Genomic DNA, 20,305 nt, shown 5'->3' with positions numbered 1-20,305 from the left:
CTTGGGAACCAGAAGGAATAGAACCTTGTGCCCTAATAGGTCACGGGAACAGGTTTTATCACTCCCTTTGGAGTAGGGAGTCCACTTCTAGGGTGAGGATACTGTCATAAGAGTGATCAATGAGGTGAGGCAGCATCATGAACTCAATTGTATAACCATGTTGAATGACATTCAGGACCCACTTGTTATCGAAATCCATGCTGGTGAGAAGAGTGCTAGATGCCCCCCCAAAAGGGGGTGGGCTGGGTGTAAGGCAAAAGGCAAGGTGGTTGGTGGATCACCAGATGCACTCAGAAATATCAATTCTGCAAAGTCTGAGTATGAGATGCTGAAGGCTCTGACGATGAACTGAGAGGATGGGGCTGTTGGATCTTCTTTCATTTGTGAGGAGGCTCACTAGGCCACTGATGGAAGGATTGAGAAGCTCTGAATTGTTGTGTCGGTGGTAAGAGGTAGAACTTGCGCTTGGGTGCTGGTATGTAGATACCCAGGAATTGTAGAGTGGCTCTGGAGTGAGTAAAGGGGAATCGTCAGTCTTCTCATTGAAGAGATGAGACTCATCGAAAGGGAGGTCCTCCATGGTGTGCTGGACTTCCCTTGGGAAATCTGATGAAGTAGCTACCATGCCCTTCACATGACAATCCCCTTAGCCATCGTGTGTGAAGAAGTGTTTGCTGCATCCACTGCAGCCTGAAGTGTTGTCCTCATGACCAGTTTTCCCTCCTGTAAGATAGCCTGGAGGAAGCTTGTCTGCAAAATCCACCACCTTGCCACAGTAAGGAAATAATATTTAGCAAATAGATCCAAGTAATTTGAGATTCCAAATTGAAGGCTGGCAGAGGAGAAGACATTGTGATCCAGAAGATCCAGTCACTTGCCCTCTTTGTCTGCCAGGGTAGAGTGTGGGTGTTGTTGCCACCTGTATGATGAGGGAATTGGGTGGGAGGTGAGAGAACAGAAACTCGACCTCTTCGCTGGTACATAGTACCTCTTCTTTGCCCCCTGGGGGGGTGGGGGTGCAAGTGGTTGAAGTGTGCCAGACAGTCTGGGCTGGTTGCAGAATGGCCAATTACTCTGGTTGGTACCGAGGCATGCAAGATGTCAAGCAGCTGGTGGTCTTTGTCCTGTACCGCCTCCAGTGGGATGTAGAGGTGTTCAGCCATCTTATGTAACAGGTCCTGGAACTGGTGATAGTCTGGGGACAAGGAGGGAGCTGAAGACACTGTGGCATCTAGGGACAAGGAAGGGAACTGCTCCGGTTCTGGTGGTACTGTTGGAGTTGGACTAAGCGGTTCTTCCTCCCAGTACTGGAGTTCTGAGCATCTGCTCAAAGATGGTTGAAGAGGTGAGATGGGGGACTCCTTTCAAGCTGAGTGGGAAGGTTCTGAAGGTAGGTACTGGGGCTGGAACCCCCAGTATGGCCAGCAAGGCAGATTTGATGGTTGCTGTGGAGGGCCCCAAGGAGTGGTGTACCAATGACTTCTTTGCTGGGGATAGGAAGGACACTGCCACTGAGCTGTTAGAAACATTGGTACGGGAGGGGCGGACTATGCGCTTTTGTCCGAGTCCTCCGATGCCGAAAAGTCAGAGCCTGGTTCAAATCATGGACCTCTAGGGAAGTGGGTGGGAACACAGCCCGAAGGGAGTAAGTCTAAGGTAGGACAGCCCACCCCCTTAGGTGGCGACTGAACCTGAAGATGTGGAGATGTCACCTCCTCCAAAGCCAAGAGTTTCATGAGGCTCAGGGGCCAACTCAAGCTTCCCGGGCATCAACAGTATGTGCTCCGCAGTCAGAACTGGAACCAGAACAGAACTGCCTTTGAACTGAACGTTCCTTTGACTTTGGCGGTGCCGATCTGGAAGGGGTACATGGCTCAGTGGCAGGGCCGGCTCTGGCTTTTTTGCTGCCCCAAGCAAAAAAAAACAACAAAACAACACCTGAGGGGCGGCCGGAGTGGCGAAGCAAAACAAAAAAAAAGGAAACCTGTGGGGCAGCCGGAGTGACAGAGCAAAAAAACCCATGCAGGGCATCTGGAGCGCGGGTGCAGGGGGACTCCCAGCGCTGCAGACGTGTCCCGGGCAGCGGGGGGGAGGGGGAGAGAGAGAAGGGGATGGCCAGGGCTTCCGCCGCGCCACCTGCTGGGAGGGCTCCACGCCGCTCGGCAGGGAGGGAAGGACGTGGGCTGCCCTGCCGGGCTTGCTACAGACCTCGCACCAGCTGGGGCAGATGGAGGGTACAGCCCGCTCGCAGCAGGATGCTCCCCTCCTCCGTGCCGCCGCCCCCTACAGGGCGGCCGGAGCGGCGAACCAAGAAGAAAAAAGAAAAAAACTTGCAGGGCGGCCGAAGTGGCAAAGCAAAAAAAAAAAAAGGATTTGAGGGAATGCCGCCCCTTAGAAGCTGCCGCTCCAAGCACGAGCTTGCTCAGCTGGTGCCTGGAGCCGGCCCTGCTCAGTGGACAGGACTAGCTTTCTGTGCAACTTCTTGTCATTCTTGTGAGATTTGGAACATGCCGTTTTCTGTGGCTGGAACTTGTGGATGGGGCAGTGTCCTTCCTGGGCCCAGAGGAAGATTTACTGCCAGGCTTATGCACATACTTCTTTGCCTCATGATTAGGTCCCGGCATGGGGTCATAGCACTGGTACCAACGGAACCAAACTGGATCTCTGCGGTAGGAGGTGTGCTCCTCGACTGCTCAGACTGATGTACAGGGGGAGTTCCCCAGTCTGGATCCGACTGTGGCCTCATGGTGACTTCAACAAAGTGCTTCTTGAGGCGGAGAGCCCGGCCTTCCCAGATGCGGTTTGGGAAGGAGAGGCAGACACTGCACCTGGATGCAATGTGGGCTTCTCCCAAGCAGTAAAGGCAGCATTGGTGCTCATCACTGACTGAGAATGAGGGAGGGCAGGAGGCGCAGATCTTGAACCCTGGTATCTTCGGCATAATCAGGTCTGGGTGCTGGGGAGGGTGAGGGTGAGGGGGAAGTGGAAGACCTTTAAAACGGCATCCCAAAATCCTGAAAACTATCACTAATCTACTGCAAAACAACAAGAATACTAAGCATATAGAAGTATAAAACAGTCTTTTTTCTGTGTTTTAGAAAGCGCATCACAAGAGATGAGAGAACAGGAGAGGCTCTGACTCAGACCATGCAGCGGTGAGAAGGAACTGAGGGCATGGACGGTACATCCCGCCCTTTATTGCCTCCGACGGGACCACGAGGCAGAGCAAGGGTGCATGCGTGGCCCAATGGACACTACTACTTTCCAACTCTGTGGCTCTGGACACATAGTGCATGTGTATAACCCTCAGTGGAATACAATAGAGACCATCACTCAAAGAAGTGGAAAAATCCCAAGCAGAAAATCACTCTGCATGGAATAGATGCATTGGAACTATTAGAAACTGTTGCATATGGTTCTCACATTTCAGAAAAGAAGTGTCCCCCCCATTCTCTTGTTTGAAGAACACTGTATAAAATTGGAATTTTGGGTGTCCTCCCACCCCACCCTTCCTTCTTACCAACGGGCTCGCACTTGGAATGGTCGTCCATCAGCTGATAGCCTGAGGCACAGCTGCAATAGCGGCGCTGGCTCTGCTTCGGATCCTCATGGCAGAAATGTTCACATCCCCCATTATAAGTGGAGCAGTCGGTGTAGTTAGCCTCTGGGAAACAGAGGAGGGGAAAAGAGATGCAAGGTTAGAAGGCCTAGGAATCACCTGATGGTAAGGTCTGAGCTGGACTTGATGTTCCTCTTTGAAATTGGAATAGGTGCACTGTGAGAGGGAATTGTCCAATGCCTTGATTTGAAGGAACAGCAGTTGATGGATTTGGGATTCCAGCTTCTGTTTCTGACTTTGTGGCGTTTGAGTGGCAGATTGAAAATGGGGGTGGCCACTGGGAGTGCTGAGGGAGAGGCCAGGGACATGATACCAAGGAGTGTGCCAGGAGGTAGTAGACTGAAGGTCTGATAATTCTGCTCCTTGCCATTAAGCATGAGTCTACTGCATACACTGGTCAGCAGTTCGCCGGGAAAGAAAAACAGCTCTTTTAAAAGAGTTCAGCTCAGAATTCGCTCATCTCTGCATTGGATTGTGATGGGGTTTTTTTCACTATCTTGCAAACAAAATCCATCCTTTCTTGTTTTGCTGACAGCTTTAGCAGTTGTGGCAGACCCTGTTTTACAGGAATATTTTCATTGGCGAGAGACTTAGACCTCTCCCATGATTACAGATCAGCTTTATGTTATTTTAGAAAACAACAAACAATCCACTGGCAGGCCATGAAATAGAGAAAAACAGCATCAGAAGCAGACAGGTTCTGCAATGACATAAGTGTTGGTTTTCCTATACAGGCAGAGGTACTTCCGCCCCTTCCCCCCAGTTTTATTTCTAATATTAAAATGGTGGATGGAAGCCAGCGTTACCATGTTGGCACAGACGTCCCTCCCAGCCTTGGTTGCAAATGCAGTTAAATCGTCCAATATTGTCCAGACAGGTCCCATTGAAACAAGGATTGGATAAACACTGATCTCCATCTGAAATACACATGCAGGGAAACCCAGATCATGAACCCTACATCTGACCTCTTCAGTCCCAACCACCCCACATCAGCTCGGCAACTGGGCGTTGCGAGCTCGATATCTTTATGGTTTTTTTTTTTTTGCCTGTTGTATATGTCGCTCTAGAGGTTCTCCAAGGCACAAGGACAATGTGATGGATTCTGAGTTACAGCTGTAGGGCGTGTGTGCTGGGGGCAGGAAAGAGGGCAGGCAGGCACTGAATGCAGTGGGGCATGGCCTGGTTTTCTTAGAACTAGAGAGCAATGGTGGAGTTCATCCTTTGTGTGAACCAGGGAGGTCTACAGTAATCACCGGGATTAGGAATGATCCCCCATCAACTTTGACCAGTGACTTGGCTCTAGGAGAGGATATGGAAACAGGCATAGAGGTGTTTGGAATCTGCCCCTACAGTCCATGTAGTAGATGGGGAAACACACTGTGACATGAGAACATAGACTTTGATGCGTAAAAGCTGGAACGAATGACGTAGAGAGAATTAATATACAGTACATGGCAGCAAGGATGCAGAGGTACCCGCTGTGGAGGGGAGGGGGCGTGGAATCAGAAACTTTTCCTTACTTACCAACATACTTAGTCCAAAAGTTTAGCTGTGGAGAAATAAAAACAGGGTTAGGGCTGGAAACAGACTGTTCAAATGAATGAACTTTAACTGTCTCTCTGCCTTGGGGCAGCGGAGTTCAGGTCTCCAGTTAATAGCAGTAGTATCTCCCCCTTTGACACAGCAGTAATAAGACTCAATTACCTGGCTGGGTGGAGGCTAGGATGTGATGCTGCAAACACAGGTCATACTATCTTCCTTGTGCAGGTCCCGCTCCTCCATTCGTCACACCTCCCCCAACCACTCGCCAGCCCAGTACACTGTACCACACCAATCCCAACCAGCCTTTTCCCCAGACCACCCCCGCCCCCGCCGCAGCCAGCAGCCAACCCCCCATCACAGCACACACATCTTACATACTGCTGAGAGCTCAGGGACATTGGTGCTGGCTGGTCCTGAGTGTGTGTTTGATTCTGCTGATCCAGAGGGGTTGATCCTGGTGGCTCTGGGAGGACCCAGCTGTATCAGTGATGGGCCCAGCTGTGCCCCTTACCTCCCCTCAATCTGCATCAGCTTCTTTGCTGTCAGAAGGCAACTGCTGACTGGGTAAGTCCCCTGTATTTCTGGTGTACAATTACAAGCAGTGCCCAGCCAGGCAAAAAGACAGAGGACAGCGAAGCCTTTTCTTCTAGGTGATTGGCTTGAATCCCACCCACTTTGGTAATGGCCACATGTTGTTACCATACATTCTCCCTTGTGTTATTGCCAATAAAGCTCACTGGGACACTGAGATGTGGGCCTCACCGTGCTCGCTGCCAGGCATGCACATGGCCAGAGGCAGTCTCTGCCCCAGAGAGCTTACCATAGTAGAAAGACAATACGCTGAACCCTGGATGAGGTGAATAGTGCAGGAAGGAGGAGCACATGGAAGGAGAAAGTGATTTAAATAAAAGGAGGCTGTCAGGAGGGATTTGAAAGAGGGGAGAGGGGATGGCGCCTGGCAGAGGCTGCCAGATGACTGTAGAAGCTGGGAATGGGCAAAGAGGAAAAGTTCAGAGGGAAGTGACAGCGAGATGTCAGTGGGGCAAGCTTCCAAAGGCCTTTTAGGGGAGGAGGAGGAGCCTGAATGTGCTGTGGTAATAGACAAGAAGCCAATGGAGGGAGTCAAGAAGGGGCAAAGTGGCTCCGAGACTCGGGCTGGCAGGGGAGAGGAAGATGGTTTTAGGACAGGCTGGCTGCGGGAGAGCTGGGGCAGGAGGCAGACAGGAAAAGGCTACCGTGGCCAGGGAGACGCACCAGCACGCACAGGAGAGACAGGGCTGGCTTTGGTTCTGACAACCAGAACTGCGAGGAATAGATAGAGACTAAGGGCCAGATCATCCGCTGGTGTAAATCGACACAGCTCCATTGATGTGCTGCACATTCACACAAGCAGGGGCTCTGGCCCTAAGAGAGAGGAGGGGTATTTAAGGGAAGCTCTCGTTATGCTCCTGACGTGGATACATTCCCCAAATCAACATTTCACTGGTTAATTCATTCTCACATCCAGCTTTAGGGGAACGACTTACAGTTGCTTCCCTAGTTTCAAATATCTCATGGGCCTCTTCCAAGTCGCACTGCTCCTCATTACATTCTCGCTCCACAGAGCCTGGCTTGAGCTCCTCCAGGAACGAGTTTGCCCGCTTCTGGATTTTCAGGATTTGGTTTGCATCTTTGCTGCTGTAAAATACTTGAAGCCGAGAGAGGAGAACCAACACAGGGCTCATGCATGCACTGAATCTTAGTCTGCAGCCCCTTTCAGAGATATTCACTTATTTATTATCTCCAGCTTAAGGTGCCTGATTTTTAGAGGTGCCCAAGACCACAGAAGCACCTCTAAAAGCAGGGCCGGCTCCAGGCACCAGCTTATCAAGCAGGTGCTTGGGGCGGCAACTCCGGAGCGGGGCGGCACTTTAAGGTATTCGGCGGCAATTCAGCGGAGGGTCCCTCACTCCCGCTCGGAGTGAAGGACCTCCCGCTGAATTGCCGCAGACCGCGATCACGGCTTTTTTTTTTTTTTTTTTTTGGGGCTGCTTGGGGCAGCCTGGAGCCGGCCCTGTCTAAAAGTCAGGCACAGAAGGTCTGAAGCTGGACACCCAAAAAACCAGAGGGACATAGAATCCGTGACGTTTCCTGAGAACATTGGCCCTGGTTTGGTACTTCTCAGAGAACACGTTCAGGTGGGCAGTGGGAAGATGGCTGGGGTAGAAATATTCAAGAACAGACTGAAGGACAGGCCCATGGTGTGACTGGGTTTGAGACACAGAGGCTGCATTTCCATTAGAGAACTGAATCATTGGTAATGGAACCACTGGGATTGCACAGTGAAATTAGCAAGTGCTGTGCAGTCACGCTAATTAGTCTGTTTTGGGTATAGTTCTCATAGACTCATAGACTTTAAAGTCAGAAGGGACCATTATGATCTTCTAGTCTGACCTCCTGCACAACACAGGCCACAGAATCTCACCCACCCACTCCTGTAACAAACCCCTGACCTGAGCTATGTCTGAGCTATTAAGTCCTCAAATTGTGGTTTAAAGACTTTGAGTTCTGCCCCATGTCAATGCACAGTACTGCCTTACAAGTATTGCAGGGCCTTCCGCCTCTTGCACCTTTCCCATAATGCCTGGTACAGCTCCCTGGGATTGGTACCTCTCCATTCTCACCCGTTCACAGGTTTGGCTTGTTCCAGTGGATGTTTCAAGAGAGTTCACTCCTGCACAAATTGCTGCGAATGTGCCGTGAGGTGCAGGGCTGCACCCACCCATTGCAGACGCCGTGCCGAAGCATTGTCCAACTGCCTCTGGTGGCCTGGAGCATATTGCAAGAAGCACAGCTTCCTTTGGCTGGAGGGTCTCCAGGAGGCAAGAGGCCTGGGGACTATTCCTATTTGATGTTGTGTTGCAGTCGGTTTGCTTGCTTGTTTTAACTAAACAATTCTTTTTTGTATTTGCCTCACAGTAAGAAGCTGACTGAATGTTGTGGTCACTGTGCTGGTCTCAGGATATTAGAGAGACAAGGCAGGTGAGTTAATGTCTTTTATTGGACCAACTTCTGATGGTGAAAGAGACACGCTTTCGAGCTACACAGAGCTCTTCTTCGGGTCCTGAAGACAAAAGCATGAAGAAGAGCTCTGTGAACCTCGAAAGCTTCTCTTCCTCACTAACCAAAGGTCCAATAACAGATATTACCTCCCCCAGCCTTGTTTCTCTAGTAAGAAGCTGAGATAGGAGTGATTTAAGCCTGGTTTCAGAGACAGGAAATACTACCAGACCCTGAGGCCAAGCTGTCTAGACTTCCAGGCTTGGGCTGGCGCCCCCTCCCACCTCACAGGGTCCTGGAGCAATGAAACAGCCCTGCAGCCCAAACCCATGAATCCCAAACAGTTGGCCTGGGCCAGTCATGCATATTTAGTTGCTGTGTAGACATACCCTATGCCTGTATTACAGAGGCAGCAGGCATGACTCCTCCATGTTCTCACATGGCTTTCCATGGGCCATACACTGGTTTCTCTACATGGGGTGTCCTCTCTGTGTGAAGTGTTAGGTTTCTGGTTGGGTAGAGTCTGAAGTAGGGCTCTGGCTGAAATCTGGCAGGGTTCCCTCACAAAAGGACATTACCTTTATCATCAGGATGAGCCTTATCTGACCATGTGAGGGCTCCTTGCACTAGGATAGCTGTTCTGTCAGCATTACCAATCACCAGGCTGCTGCACTGTCCCTGGGGTACCTCCACCACAGCCAGTGGTGGGGAGAGCAGCATATGCCGGACTCAGGGTTTTAACTGCCACGTCATCTCAGCCTGCTCTGGGCAGGATTAGACACGATGGCAGCAATGCAGAGGCCTGTCTGCAACAGTGCTCTCCCCATGGATACCACAGTGGTAGCTGCACCAGGATAGCACCAAAGGAGACTAGCACAGGGAGAAACTCAGAGTGGAACTTACCTGAAGTCCCATGTCCACGGTGCACAGAGCAGGCAGCCACCAACACCCAAAGAGTACAGAGCCTCCACATAGTGCAGAACGGCACACCTAGGGGATTAAAAGGGAGGAATGAAAGCGCATGTCCCGACGGGGCCCAATGTACTCCCCGAGATGGAGGAATTTCTAGCTAGGCAGCAGGTCAGACTGTTCCCTCCTTTGTTTTCCAGGCCGCCGGAGCCCATCTGAAAGGCTGACTTGCTCCTCAGCTGGAGTGCAAACCAAAAGCAGTGGATCGTTAAAGTCCATCCTAACGGTTCCGCTAGTTCCCTTTGTTCCATCGTCAGCCTCTCCACATAAGTCCTCTCTCTCCTCTTCCCTCCCCAGATTCAGGATTTGCCAAACAAGCCTCCCTTCTAAATTGAACAGGGTATAATACTTTGGAAGCACTTACTGACCGACAAGTTTGAATCACTGCTCTCTACTCTTCTGCCATGAGCACTGGTGGAGGCTAGTTAATCCCTAACTTCAAATATTTACTCATCCCACACGGGCCTTACTTTCAGTCAGTCAACAAACAGGGACAGCTCCTGGGACAATTCCTTGCTCCAAGGAGCACGAGTAAAACGGCCCCTCTGGGGGTCTGAGCTGTTCATGTCCGGGCTTCCTGTTGCTTTATTTTTTGCCACTGACAGGTAAGATCCACTTGAAGCTGATGGTGGTAAATGCAACCATGGCAGAACTGAGAGACCTTCTTGGTGAATGCTAAAACCTGCAGATAAGGATCCACTGCCTTCTCCACACTGGGTGGGTCCCATTCCCAGTATTATTCTACATGGGGGCAAGTGCGTTAGTATTCTCCCACTTTCTTCTCGCTTGGACAGTCCCTACCCTGCAATGGGACCACCTTTTGAGCTGAGGAGGCTAGCGCCGACTCCTTACAGCCACATGGGGTCACTAGAGTGCCATAACATGCGCTTTTGCCATCCTGGGAGGAAGAGCTCTGAATGCATAGATTCCCATGCCAGCACCCCCGCCTAGGAACTCCCATTCTGTGATTAAATAACACATCATCCTCCCCACTTCACCCTCACTGATGTGATCAGGAGGGAGATCTTTGCTATAATTCCATAATAAATATGTTACAAAATACACACACACATAATCAGAACCACAATAATACACCCTTCACCCCCGGTTTTTTTTAAATGTCCTTCTTTCAGGAGGACCAAAAATGTTAATTTTTATTCTGATTTAGGTTGGGTAATTTGAGAGATTGATCTTCTCTCTGGAACCCCGAAAACTGCATGTAACTCTACATGTTTGTCCCACTGTCCATTTCAATAAAATCTGTATTATAAAACAGTGGAGAGATCCTAAGAATGAAAAAAGAGAAGCGAAACTATTCCAAATGTGGTCGCACCAGTAGCCGTAATAATAAAACCCTCTGAAAATGGTCCGTGTTCAGCTCTGGTTCAAAAGTTGGGAGAAAGGGGCTGATGGCTACAGTGGGGGAGGAGCTTCCAGTCCCCTGGATCACCAAAGGGAAAGCAGACTCTGCTGACTTAAGAAGGGATGGCGGAATCCCTAAGATCAGAGTGGGTGGGTCTGACCCCAAATCCCAACTCCAAACATCCTCCTGGAATTTGGAGTGATTCAGATCAGGATACAAAGGCCCTGGCCCTGCAATTGGATCCATGCAGAAGGCTCTTGCACCTGGGCAGAGCTACACTGACTTCACTAGGACTCCAGGCAGGTTTAAGGGGCCATCTGTGTAGATCTGACTGCAGAATAGGGGGCCAAAGTTTTCAGCTGAGCCCTTCTCTACCTACAACCAGGGTGTGACCTCTGAGATGCAGAAACCTGGGACATCTGGGATGACCCTGAGCCAATAACACTGGACAGGTGGCAGTGTGTACTGACCCCCCTTACAGATTGCCTGGGACAGTTACCTCCAAAAAGGGACAACCCTGGGAAAACCTGGTCAGGTGGCAAGTCTAGTCAGCATAGGACTCAAGAAAGAAGGTGCTAAGATAGCCAGGATGGTTAGTACCATTAGAGGCATTAAAGGAAGCCTACACTGTTTGGTAGTAATTTCCATTTTATGGGATACATTTAACATCAACAATAGCTGCACAAAACCAACAGGGACAACACATACCCGGCAAGGGGCTGAGTTAACCCTGCGGCTGGAACCTTAACCTTTGCATTCCCTGATTTTTCAAAATTTCTGCTGTCCCTAATGGGACACAGTAACACGTGCAATTGCCTGATCTGACTCCCCTGAAGTCAGTGGAAATACTGATTAATTCAATGGGTGCTGGATCAGCATTGAAAACATTTTGGGCCCTCCTTGTAGTGACAGTTCTAATACTTGACTGTCTTTTTGTTCATTTGTGCGGCATCTGGCACGAAGGGTTCTGGTCCATGACTGGTGCTTCTAAGTGTTACAATAATACAAACAAAAAATAACAGTATATCGAGTACCTGTTGGACTACATTACCCAGAGGTTGGGTGCGTCTTTTTTGGAAGAGAGAAGCATGGTAAGATCAAGGTAGCTGTATTACCTTGCAAAAATACATGCCAGCTGCATAAACTACATGTATTATTGCATGACTGATGGGTTTTTTGGTTTTGCATTTAATTAATCTGATAGTTGGAAAATAGCCCTTTTTTATTTTAACACAACTTATTTAGTGTGGACACCTCTCCAACTGACCGTCTTTTTGGTATCTGGGTTCATGATGTTAAAGTCAGTATTTCTGCTGTTTGAATTTTGACTGTATCCTGTCCATTGATAGCCAAAGCCAGAAGACAGCCTGCTTAAAAGCCATGTGAAGCATGACCTGGGAAGTGACGGGGACACTTTGGGTGGGATTTTTCAAAGAAGGTTAGAGGCCCAAATCTCACCTAATTTCAGTGGGAGCTGGGTGCACAGCCACCATAGTCTCCTTTGAAAGTGCTGGAATCAGGGCCGGCTCCAGACCCCAGCATGCCAAGCATGTGCTTGGGGCGGCATGCCGCGGGGGGCGCTCTGCCGGTCGCCGGGAGGGCGGCAGGCGGCTCCGGTGGACCTCCCACAGGCGTGTCTGCGGAGGGTCCGCTGGTCCACCGGAGCCGCGGGACCGGCGGACCCTCCGCAGACACGTCTGCGGGAGGTCCACCGGAGCCGCGGGACCGGCGACCGGCAGAGCGCCTCCCGCGGCATGCCGCCGTGCTTGGGGCGGCGAATTCGCTAGAGCCGCCCCTGGCTGGAATGATGCAAAGTAACTGAGTTTTAATCACATTGTGCAGCTGGAAGCCAATTTTAGTGGTGTCTGGTGGATTAATAAGTAGGAGTTGCTTGCATATTTTTCTTCTTTCTAATGTATAAAGGTGACCTGAAAGGGTTTGTTTTTTGGAGACCTGGAGGGTTTTGGTTGGTTAGTTTTATTTTGGGGGGAAGGGAGGGGGAAGGAGGGATAGTAAGATTTTTTTTCTGCTTTACGTTAGAAAGTCAGGTGCAGTTTGGATTGCAGGAGCCCATTACAGCTGCAGACCTTGTGAAACAGTAACACCAGCCAAACCAGGAGTATGGTGAATCCCAGTGACCCAAAGGAGGACACAAATCAATTCCTCCCATCCCCTCCCTTTGCAGGTCACCTTAAGGCAGCTTTTCTAGGGGTCTGCAGTGCTGAGTGGGACTGTCCATGCTAATTGTCCGCACAGCAGCCCATCCTACTGGGTCTGTGATCAGAGACTATGTCATTGCCATGCCAGAAAGAGGTGGGGCTCCACTGGGTCCCACCAAAATAAATTCATTTGATGGTCACTGAATATGCTCAGAAGTGATTTTTTCAATGGCTTATAACTCTTATTCACCCACTTTTTCTGAACCTGGTCATGGGCAGTCTCTTTGCATGCCAAGGTTGACGGTTCAAGGGTCAGCCATTTTTGGAGTTGTGTGAAAAACACTGTGGCAGTTAAAAGTTGAAGAAGTTATTTTTTTCAACTGTCCCAGGCTTGCCGCGCTCCAGCCGGAGCTCCAACCAGGAGAGCGGGGCCGCAAGGCTTGCCGCACTCCGGCCAGAGCTCCAGCTGGGAGAGCGGGGCAGTGGGGCAGCCGCGCTCCTGCCGGCGTTTTGGTCAGGAGAGCGGGGCCACGGAAGACCCCGGAGCAGACCGCAGCCGGGGTAAGTAAAAAAAATTAAAAATGCCCCTAAGGCCTAAAGCCAGCCCTGGTCCCAGCAAAGTTTTTCTTCAAAGCTTCCATTTAAAAAACAAAAACTTTCAGCTGAGACTAAACATGGAGGATTTGGGGTGAGGGAATGTCCAGAAAGTTAAGAGCAAATGAAAACAGGGGCTTATAAATGATACTATTGTATTACTTTAACTACTGTATCAGGTTTGTCCACTCAGCAAACAGTAATATATTACATGGAGCTGGACTAATTGCCTATAGACAGTGCTCTGTGTTACCGTGTAGGAAACCTGCATTTGACTGGTAATCACATGACCCCAGGAGCTGGAGGTTTAAGAAAAAACACCAAATATTTCACAATCTGCGATAAAATCCTGATGAGTTGGCAACACTGCTCAAGCCCAAGGGCCAGACAGAGAATGGCTTGAGCAGGGCTGTCCTTAGGCATCCACAGCTGCCTAGGGCACCATGAAATGTGGGGCATCAAATTGCCCCACATTTCATGGTGCCCTAGGCAGCTGTGTGTGCTGCATACGCAGCAGCACCAGTCCCGGCAACCAGCCCTATCCCTCGACTGGCCCCCCTGCAGGCTGCGCCCACTGCAAGGGGCAGGGCCGTCCCTACTGGGTGTGGGGCCCAGGACAGCTCCCTCCGGCCAGCCCGCCCCCATTCCACCTCTTCCCCCAGTGACCCTGCACTCACTGGCAGCGGCAGGAATCGCAGCAACCTGGCCCCAGCCCGCTCCACTCCGCCAGTTCCCAGCTGCGGCGCTCCGCTTCCCGCCGCTGGTGAGTGGGGGGAAAGGATCTCCCCCACCACTCACTGGCGGGGGGAAGTGGAGCAACGTGGCCCCAGCCCGTTCTGCTTCCCTTGCCCCAGCCATGTCACTCGGGTTGGGGAAAGGACCACCCCCGGGTGTCACTGGCAGCAGGAAGCGGAGTGCCGCGGCTGGGAGCTGGCTGAGTAAAGCGGGCTGGGGCCGAGCTGCTGTGCTTCCCACCGCTGCTAGTGAGTGCGGGAGGGATCCCTTCCCCCAACCCCCTCCCCTGAGCAACACGGCTGGGGCCGGGGCGAGGGAAGCGGAGCAGGCTGCTCCCGGCCCCCCGCTAATCCCCTGGGCCACTCTGGGCCTGTGGGGACCCCAAAAGTGTCCCCCCACAGTTTCTGCCTCCCAGACCCTGGGGGGGGGGAGGCCTGGGGCCTCACACAGCCCCCCTGTGGGAGGGCTGCATAGGGCACCCAAATGGCTAGGGACAGCCCTGGACTTGAGTCATAAGAAATGATACAGGGACTCCTAAGGGCAGGCCTACACTAAGGGGGGGGGTCGAACTAGGGTACGCATGTTCAGCTACGTGAATAGCGTAGCTGAACTCAAAGTACCCTAGTTCGAACTACTTACCCGTCCAGACGCCGCGGGATCGAAGTCCGCAGCTCCAAGGTCGACTCCGCCACCGCTGTTTGCAGTGGTGGAGTACCGGAGTCGACTGGAGCGCGCGGGGAGTTCGAACTATCGCGTCCAGATTAGATGCAATAGTTCGAACTCCGAGAAGTCTAACTCACCGCGTCGACCCGGCAGGTAAGTGTAGACTAGCCCTAAGAGACTACTTTCTGGTCCCTCTTGGTCAGAAGGATGGTTAAAGTTTGAACTCTGAGGATGAGAGGAAGATAAAGGGGAATAAAGATAAGGATCTTTGGCAGACTGACAGGAAAGAGGATCCACAGCAAAAATTAAATAATACTGTAGCGAGAGATCACATTCCGAGGATATTATAAATAGATAAAGGCATTAGAAATAGACATCAGAGAGGAAAACAATCCTGTAAAGTGAAAAGAATTATGGATCATAAGATTTTTTTAGCTCAAAGCCATCCCCTCACAAAGCTGATCTGCAAAGGCAAATGATGGGTTTGGGCTCTGTTGCTTCTTTCTCTTTGATAAAGAGAGCTGACAGGTTTATTTTCCTTTACACTTCCTTTTCTTTCTGTGCTTTTGCACTAACAATATCAAGTCTGGTGTTCCCTGGTTTTTCTGGAGGACTCCTGAGAGTTCTCAAAATGTGGCTCAAGAGCTCTCTCAGTCCTTTACAGGAGGGGTAGGGTGCTGAATCTTTACCAAAGACATCTTTTCTGTCCAGTGTTTCTCAGGTACTCGAGTTAAATAAAAAAAAAGTTCAACAGACTAAGAATCCCTTTCCCCCTCAATTAATCAGGTTTCACTTGCATGATTCTTCTTGGTATCCTGTGTTCTAGTCATCTATTCTTAGGAGATACAGGGTAATAATAATAATGGCTCGTTCTTATTTAGCACTTCCCATCAGCATATCTCAAAGTGTTTTACAAGAGATGTCAATATTATCCCCACTTTACAGAGGGGAAACTGAGGCAAAGTGCCTAAAGTCACCCAGCAGGTCAGAGGCAAAGCAAGAGTAGAACCCAGCTTTCCTGAGTCCCAGTCCAGTACTCGTAAACAAGACCTGAATTTGCAATGTACAACAAACCACACGACCCTCAGGGCTTCTTTACCCATGATCAAGCAAAAGGCACAAACACCTTTCCCCTCACAAGTTACTTTTACAAGCCAAGTGCTGGTACAGCGCATATGGGAGCAGAGCAGTGTGTCCACAGGATCCTACAGCTACCCCTTCAGTGAATGTACCTAGTAGGGAGGCAGGGCAGAAATTGTTCATTCGCTTGTGGCTGAGAACTCCAGCTTGTCATGGCTTGATCCTAGCACTCATGTTCTTACCAGGAGAGGAGCATTTAGATGCTGTGGAGGGAGCAAATTGGTCATATGACACTCCAGTCCCAGCCTAGCACTCAGTTGATTAATGGACATTTGTTCTACAAAACACCTGTCCAAGGCTCTAGCTGCTCATAGATATTAACAAATGCACAGAAGTAAGAGACTAATAGCCACACTGCCAACACTTAGCTATCCACTCCAACCTGACTCCTCCCCTCACAAGACTGGTCATCCATTGTATGGACCCACTGTTAAAAACTACCACCAGACTCCCCTGACAAACCACCCCTTCTCCCTCTTCCTTCCACTTAATACTGGGTTGCGCAGTATGTCCTGAGTCAGCCAATACAGGTTCCCTGCTGTGTCTTTTCCCCCATTGTGATGGAGTGCCCATGTCACACAAGGCCTGACAGGGTAAATTAGGCCAATTAACCTATATGCTGCACCTGGAGGAATGCCAGGGTGTGCTATGGCCTAACGGGCGGATGATGTTGAGCTGAAAGAGGAGTTGGGCTGAGTTTATAAAGCTAGGAAGCTGGCACTAGGAAAGGGCTGCAGAGACATAGTCTGCAGTCACTCCCTGGGAGGAGGGTGGTTTGAGCTGGTACACTGGGGGGGAACGGGGACTAGAAGCTGTAAGTAGTCCAGGGAAGGCGCAACAGGGAAAGCAGACCACAGTTGCCAGATATAGGGTCCCTGGACTGGAACCTGTAGTGGGTGGGCCTGTAATTCCCCTGCTGGCCACTGGGCCATCAGGGCAGTGCTGGAGAAGGCTGCCTGAGACCATTGGTGCAGAAGTGCTTGGGTACCCCGGAAGGGGGAACTGCGTAGTGACCTGGCCAGAGGATCAAGTCACAAAGAGGCAGCAGCAGCTCGTGGGGTGAGAGAGGGGCTGCAGACTAGGTGAGACAGAGATATGGGATGCAATCAACAGAAGGGGTGTTGGCCTCGCAGAGCTAATCCCCAGAACTGTGAGGAGGTGCTGTCCAGTGGTGAGTAGCGCACCCACTCACACCAATGTACAAATGTCTCCATCTGTCCACTCACTGTGGGGATAGTAATAGTTACTTACATGGGCGGCAGGTTATATATTTGTGTGGGGCCCGGGCCCCAGCAATATTCAGGGCTGGGCGCCCTGCTCCAGCAATAGTTGGAGCTGGGTCTCTTCCCGCCCCCCCCCGCCCCCCCGGTCCTGCCTGGATCGGCCCCGGCCACCGCAGGTCTCCCCCCGCCGCCGCGACCCTGCCTGGAGCAGGTCCCAGCCCCCGCCTGCCACCCCCCCTCCGCCGCGTTGTGTTGCGTCCCTGCCTGACAGAACGCAGCGCGCCTCTCCCCTGCCTGCTGCCCGGAAGGCTCCCAGCAGATTTGCTGTCTGCTGCCGCAGGGTCCTAGTGCCTGCCCTTCGCCAGTACTGGCAAGGCAGGCTGCCCTTACCCTGAGCCTCTCCAACCCCAAACCCTCAGCCCCAGCCAGAGCCCTCATTCCCCCCGCACCCTAATCCTCAGCCCCAGCCCTGAGCACCCCCACATCATGAACCCCTCATCCCCCTGCACCCTAATCCTCAGCCCCAGCCAGAGCCCTCATCCCCCTGCACCCTAATCCTCAGCCCCAGCCAGAGCCCTCATCCCCCCGCACCCTAATCCTCTGCCCCAGCCCTGAGCGCCCCCACATCATGAACCCCTCATCCCCCCGCACCCTAATCCTCTGCCCCAGCCCTGAGCGCCCCCACATCATGAACCCCTCATCCCCCCGCACCCTAATCCTCTGCCCCAGCCCTGAGTGCCCCCACATCATGAACCCCTCATCCACAGCCCTCACCCCACACTCCAAACCTCTGCCCTAGCCCTGAGCCCCCTCCTGCATCATGAACCCCTCATCCACAGCCCTCACCCACAGCCCAACCCTCTTCCCTAGCCCTGAGCCCCCTCGCATCATGAACCCCTCATCCACAGCCCTCACCCCACAGCCCAACCCTCTTCCCTAGCCCTGAGCCCCCTCCTGCATCATGTACCCCTCATCCTCAGCCCCACAGTCCTCACCCTGCACTCCCTCCCCCTTCCCACACACCCCTTCCCAACCCCAAACTCCATCCCAAAGCCTGCACCCTTCACCTCCTCAGGCACACCCACCCCCTGCCCCAGCCCAGAGCCTGCACCCAGCACCCTTCCTGCACCCTAATCCCCAGCCCAGGATCTGCACCCCAGACCTCCCCCGCCGAGCCCCCTCCCAGAGCCTTAGGCAGGTGGGGGCGGAGTTGGGGGGGGGCGGAGTTGGGGGCGGGTTCTGGGCCCCACCAAAATTTTTACAAACTTGCCACCCATGGTTACTTACCTTGCAGGCTGCTTGGGAAGTCTGTAAATCTTTTGAACTCTCCACTGGAAGCTGCTAGAGAAACGTAATGTATAATTACAATGGGGAAAATACACCATGCCAACTCACTAATGTAACTGCCCGGTTATCTGCCCACTCAGGAATGAAGGCCTCAAGCCTTTCTACTGGAGCTCCCCTAAGTCGTGGGTGCGGGGCTACACAATATGCCAGTAGACACTGCCCACTGCAAATGCCTTTCTCACAGAAGAGCAGCCTTCTGAGTGCTAGGATGTGGGGAGCCACTTCCCTTCCCTCAGTCACTTCTGGTGCCCTCTAAACCAGTCTGCTTCCAATGCTGCCAGCACTGCAAAGTGAAGAAGGGTCTCCAGGGCCTCCCCTCTCCCCATTTTTCACACCAAGTGAGAAAGAAGGTGTGTGGGATGAGGAGAGGTGTGTAGACATGCTTGAATGACAGAAAACCCATTGTTGCTTCAGCACATTAAGGGCCTTCCCCAGTTCACACTGAAGAAATCCACTGGGCCATGTTCAGCCATGTCAGTGGAGTCAGAGCAGTGCTAATAGTGGCCCATTATCCCTGGTGTGACTACAGCTGTATATGGCAGAGATTTGGATATGAGGCTTCTGCAATCCAAAGAAAGATGAACTAACCTAAAAATGTGTTTGTCTTAATGGTCTAGCTAAGTGGTAACTCATCTGGTTCGTCCCTGCTGGGGTTTGTCTTCTTTGATAGCTCTTTCTATAGCACTATTTACTGCCCAGTGACCTAGACTCAGACCTGGGTAAGTGGTTCAATTCCAATGAAGAGAATGGCCCTTAGGATGTTATTCTGATCTGGGGGTAAGTGGGTGCATATTTTAAATTAAAATCTGTGTTTTCTTCCCTGTTGTTAAGACTTTGGGGGTTAGTTTATAGAATACAACATAATGTGGTGGTTAACCATTTCTATCTAGCATCAGGCCTACACAACTGCTAGGATTTCTAACATCCCTGATACATTAAAAATATTCCACCTTTTCAGTGGAAAGGCTCCAGCAACTTTCACTCTAATTCTTGCATGTGAAGCTCTGTTTTCCATCTGAAAATATTCATAATTTATTCAAACAAATATTACTGAATTTCCACTTACTTTGAAATGTTGTTAAACTGTAAGAACTGTGCCCTAAGGTCAGGAATAACTTGTTGCAAGGTTCTTAGTCTTATAAACACATTGATCGTTATCTGATTACACAGTTGGAAGGAGAATGGAGTTAGAGCGTGGCCTATGTCATTGCTCACTCAAATCCCTCTAAATTTTTAGGTTTGAAGTTTACAGATTCATTGTTTACTTTTGATTGCAACTGATTTCTACATTTCCTGGAAAAAAAGTATGTTTCTTGCTTTACAAATACATTTTCGCTTATCTCCTGAGTGTAGAAACTGTGTCCGCAACAAGCTGATGATCCAGGAGCCTGCATGATCAAGCTAGAGATAAGTTACAACAGCAGCTCAGAATTCAAAAAAATTGATGCAGAGCTATACTAGATCACAGGAGGGGAATAACCTCTCATGTTTAGGAAGGTGTTGGAATTTCTCTTTGTCACTAAAAAATACAGCTGGCACTTGAAAGGGAAAAGGGACCTAAATGCCTCTCAAATCCCCAAGGGGTCTATGCCCATTCTAGCAGTGGGTCTTATACCCACAGAAACTATGCAGTAGCATTTGCAGTGTTAGAACCAAGGAATTTGACTTTTTTTTTCCTCTTTACACTTCCTGCTATAGAAACTTGTCTAATAAAGTTCAAATAAATACTTCCTCCTGCACACATTGATTAAGCTAATGTGATGAGGAACAGCTATAAATTAATGTACACCAATCAGAGCTATGATGGCTTTACTTCCTTGATAACCCGCAACCCACCCCAGAAGCAGCTTTGAAGCCTCTGAGCTTTTGATGCTATTCAGGATAAAATCATTGTCCCAAAGCAGAGTTCTTG

The 20,305-nt window shown here is 50.8% G+C and overlaps 1 protein-coding gene across 1 annotated transcript in view; it reads right to left on the bottom strand.

The window, feature by feature from the left end:
- Positions 1-20,305, bottom strand: part of DGKD (diacylglycerol kinase delta) — a 118,790-nt gene that overhangs the window by 11,795 nt on the left and 86,690 nt on the right. Inside the window, exons 29-34 of the mRNA XM_045031321.1 lie at positions 18,334-18,387; positions 9,104-9,190; positions 6,688-6,848; positions 5,144-5,168; positions 4,426-4,536; positions 3,521-3,664 (exon numbers count right to left, since the gene is read on the bottom strand). Coding sequence (XP_044887256.1) covers positions 3,521-3,664; positions 4,426-4,536; positions 5,144-5,168; positions 6,688-6,848; positions 9,104-9,190; positions 18,334-18,387 — 582 coding nt within the window. The remainder of the gene's footprint in view (positions 1-3,520; positions 3,665-4,425; positions 4,537-5,143; positions 5,169-6,687; positions 6,849-9,103; positions 9,191-18,333; positions 18,388-20,305) is intronic.

This window comes from Mauremys mutica, chromosome 9 (assembly GCF_020497125.1).
Source record: "Mauremys mutica isolate MM-2020 ecotype Southern chromosome 9, ASM2049712v1, whole genome shotgun sequence".
Lineage (NCBI taxonomy): Eukaryota > Metazoa > Chordata > Testudines > Geoemydidae > Mauremys > Mauremys mutica.
The sequence above is the reverse complement of the archived record's forward strand: the minus strand, read 5'-3'. Positions and strand labels throughout refer to the sequence as shown.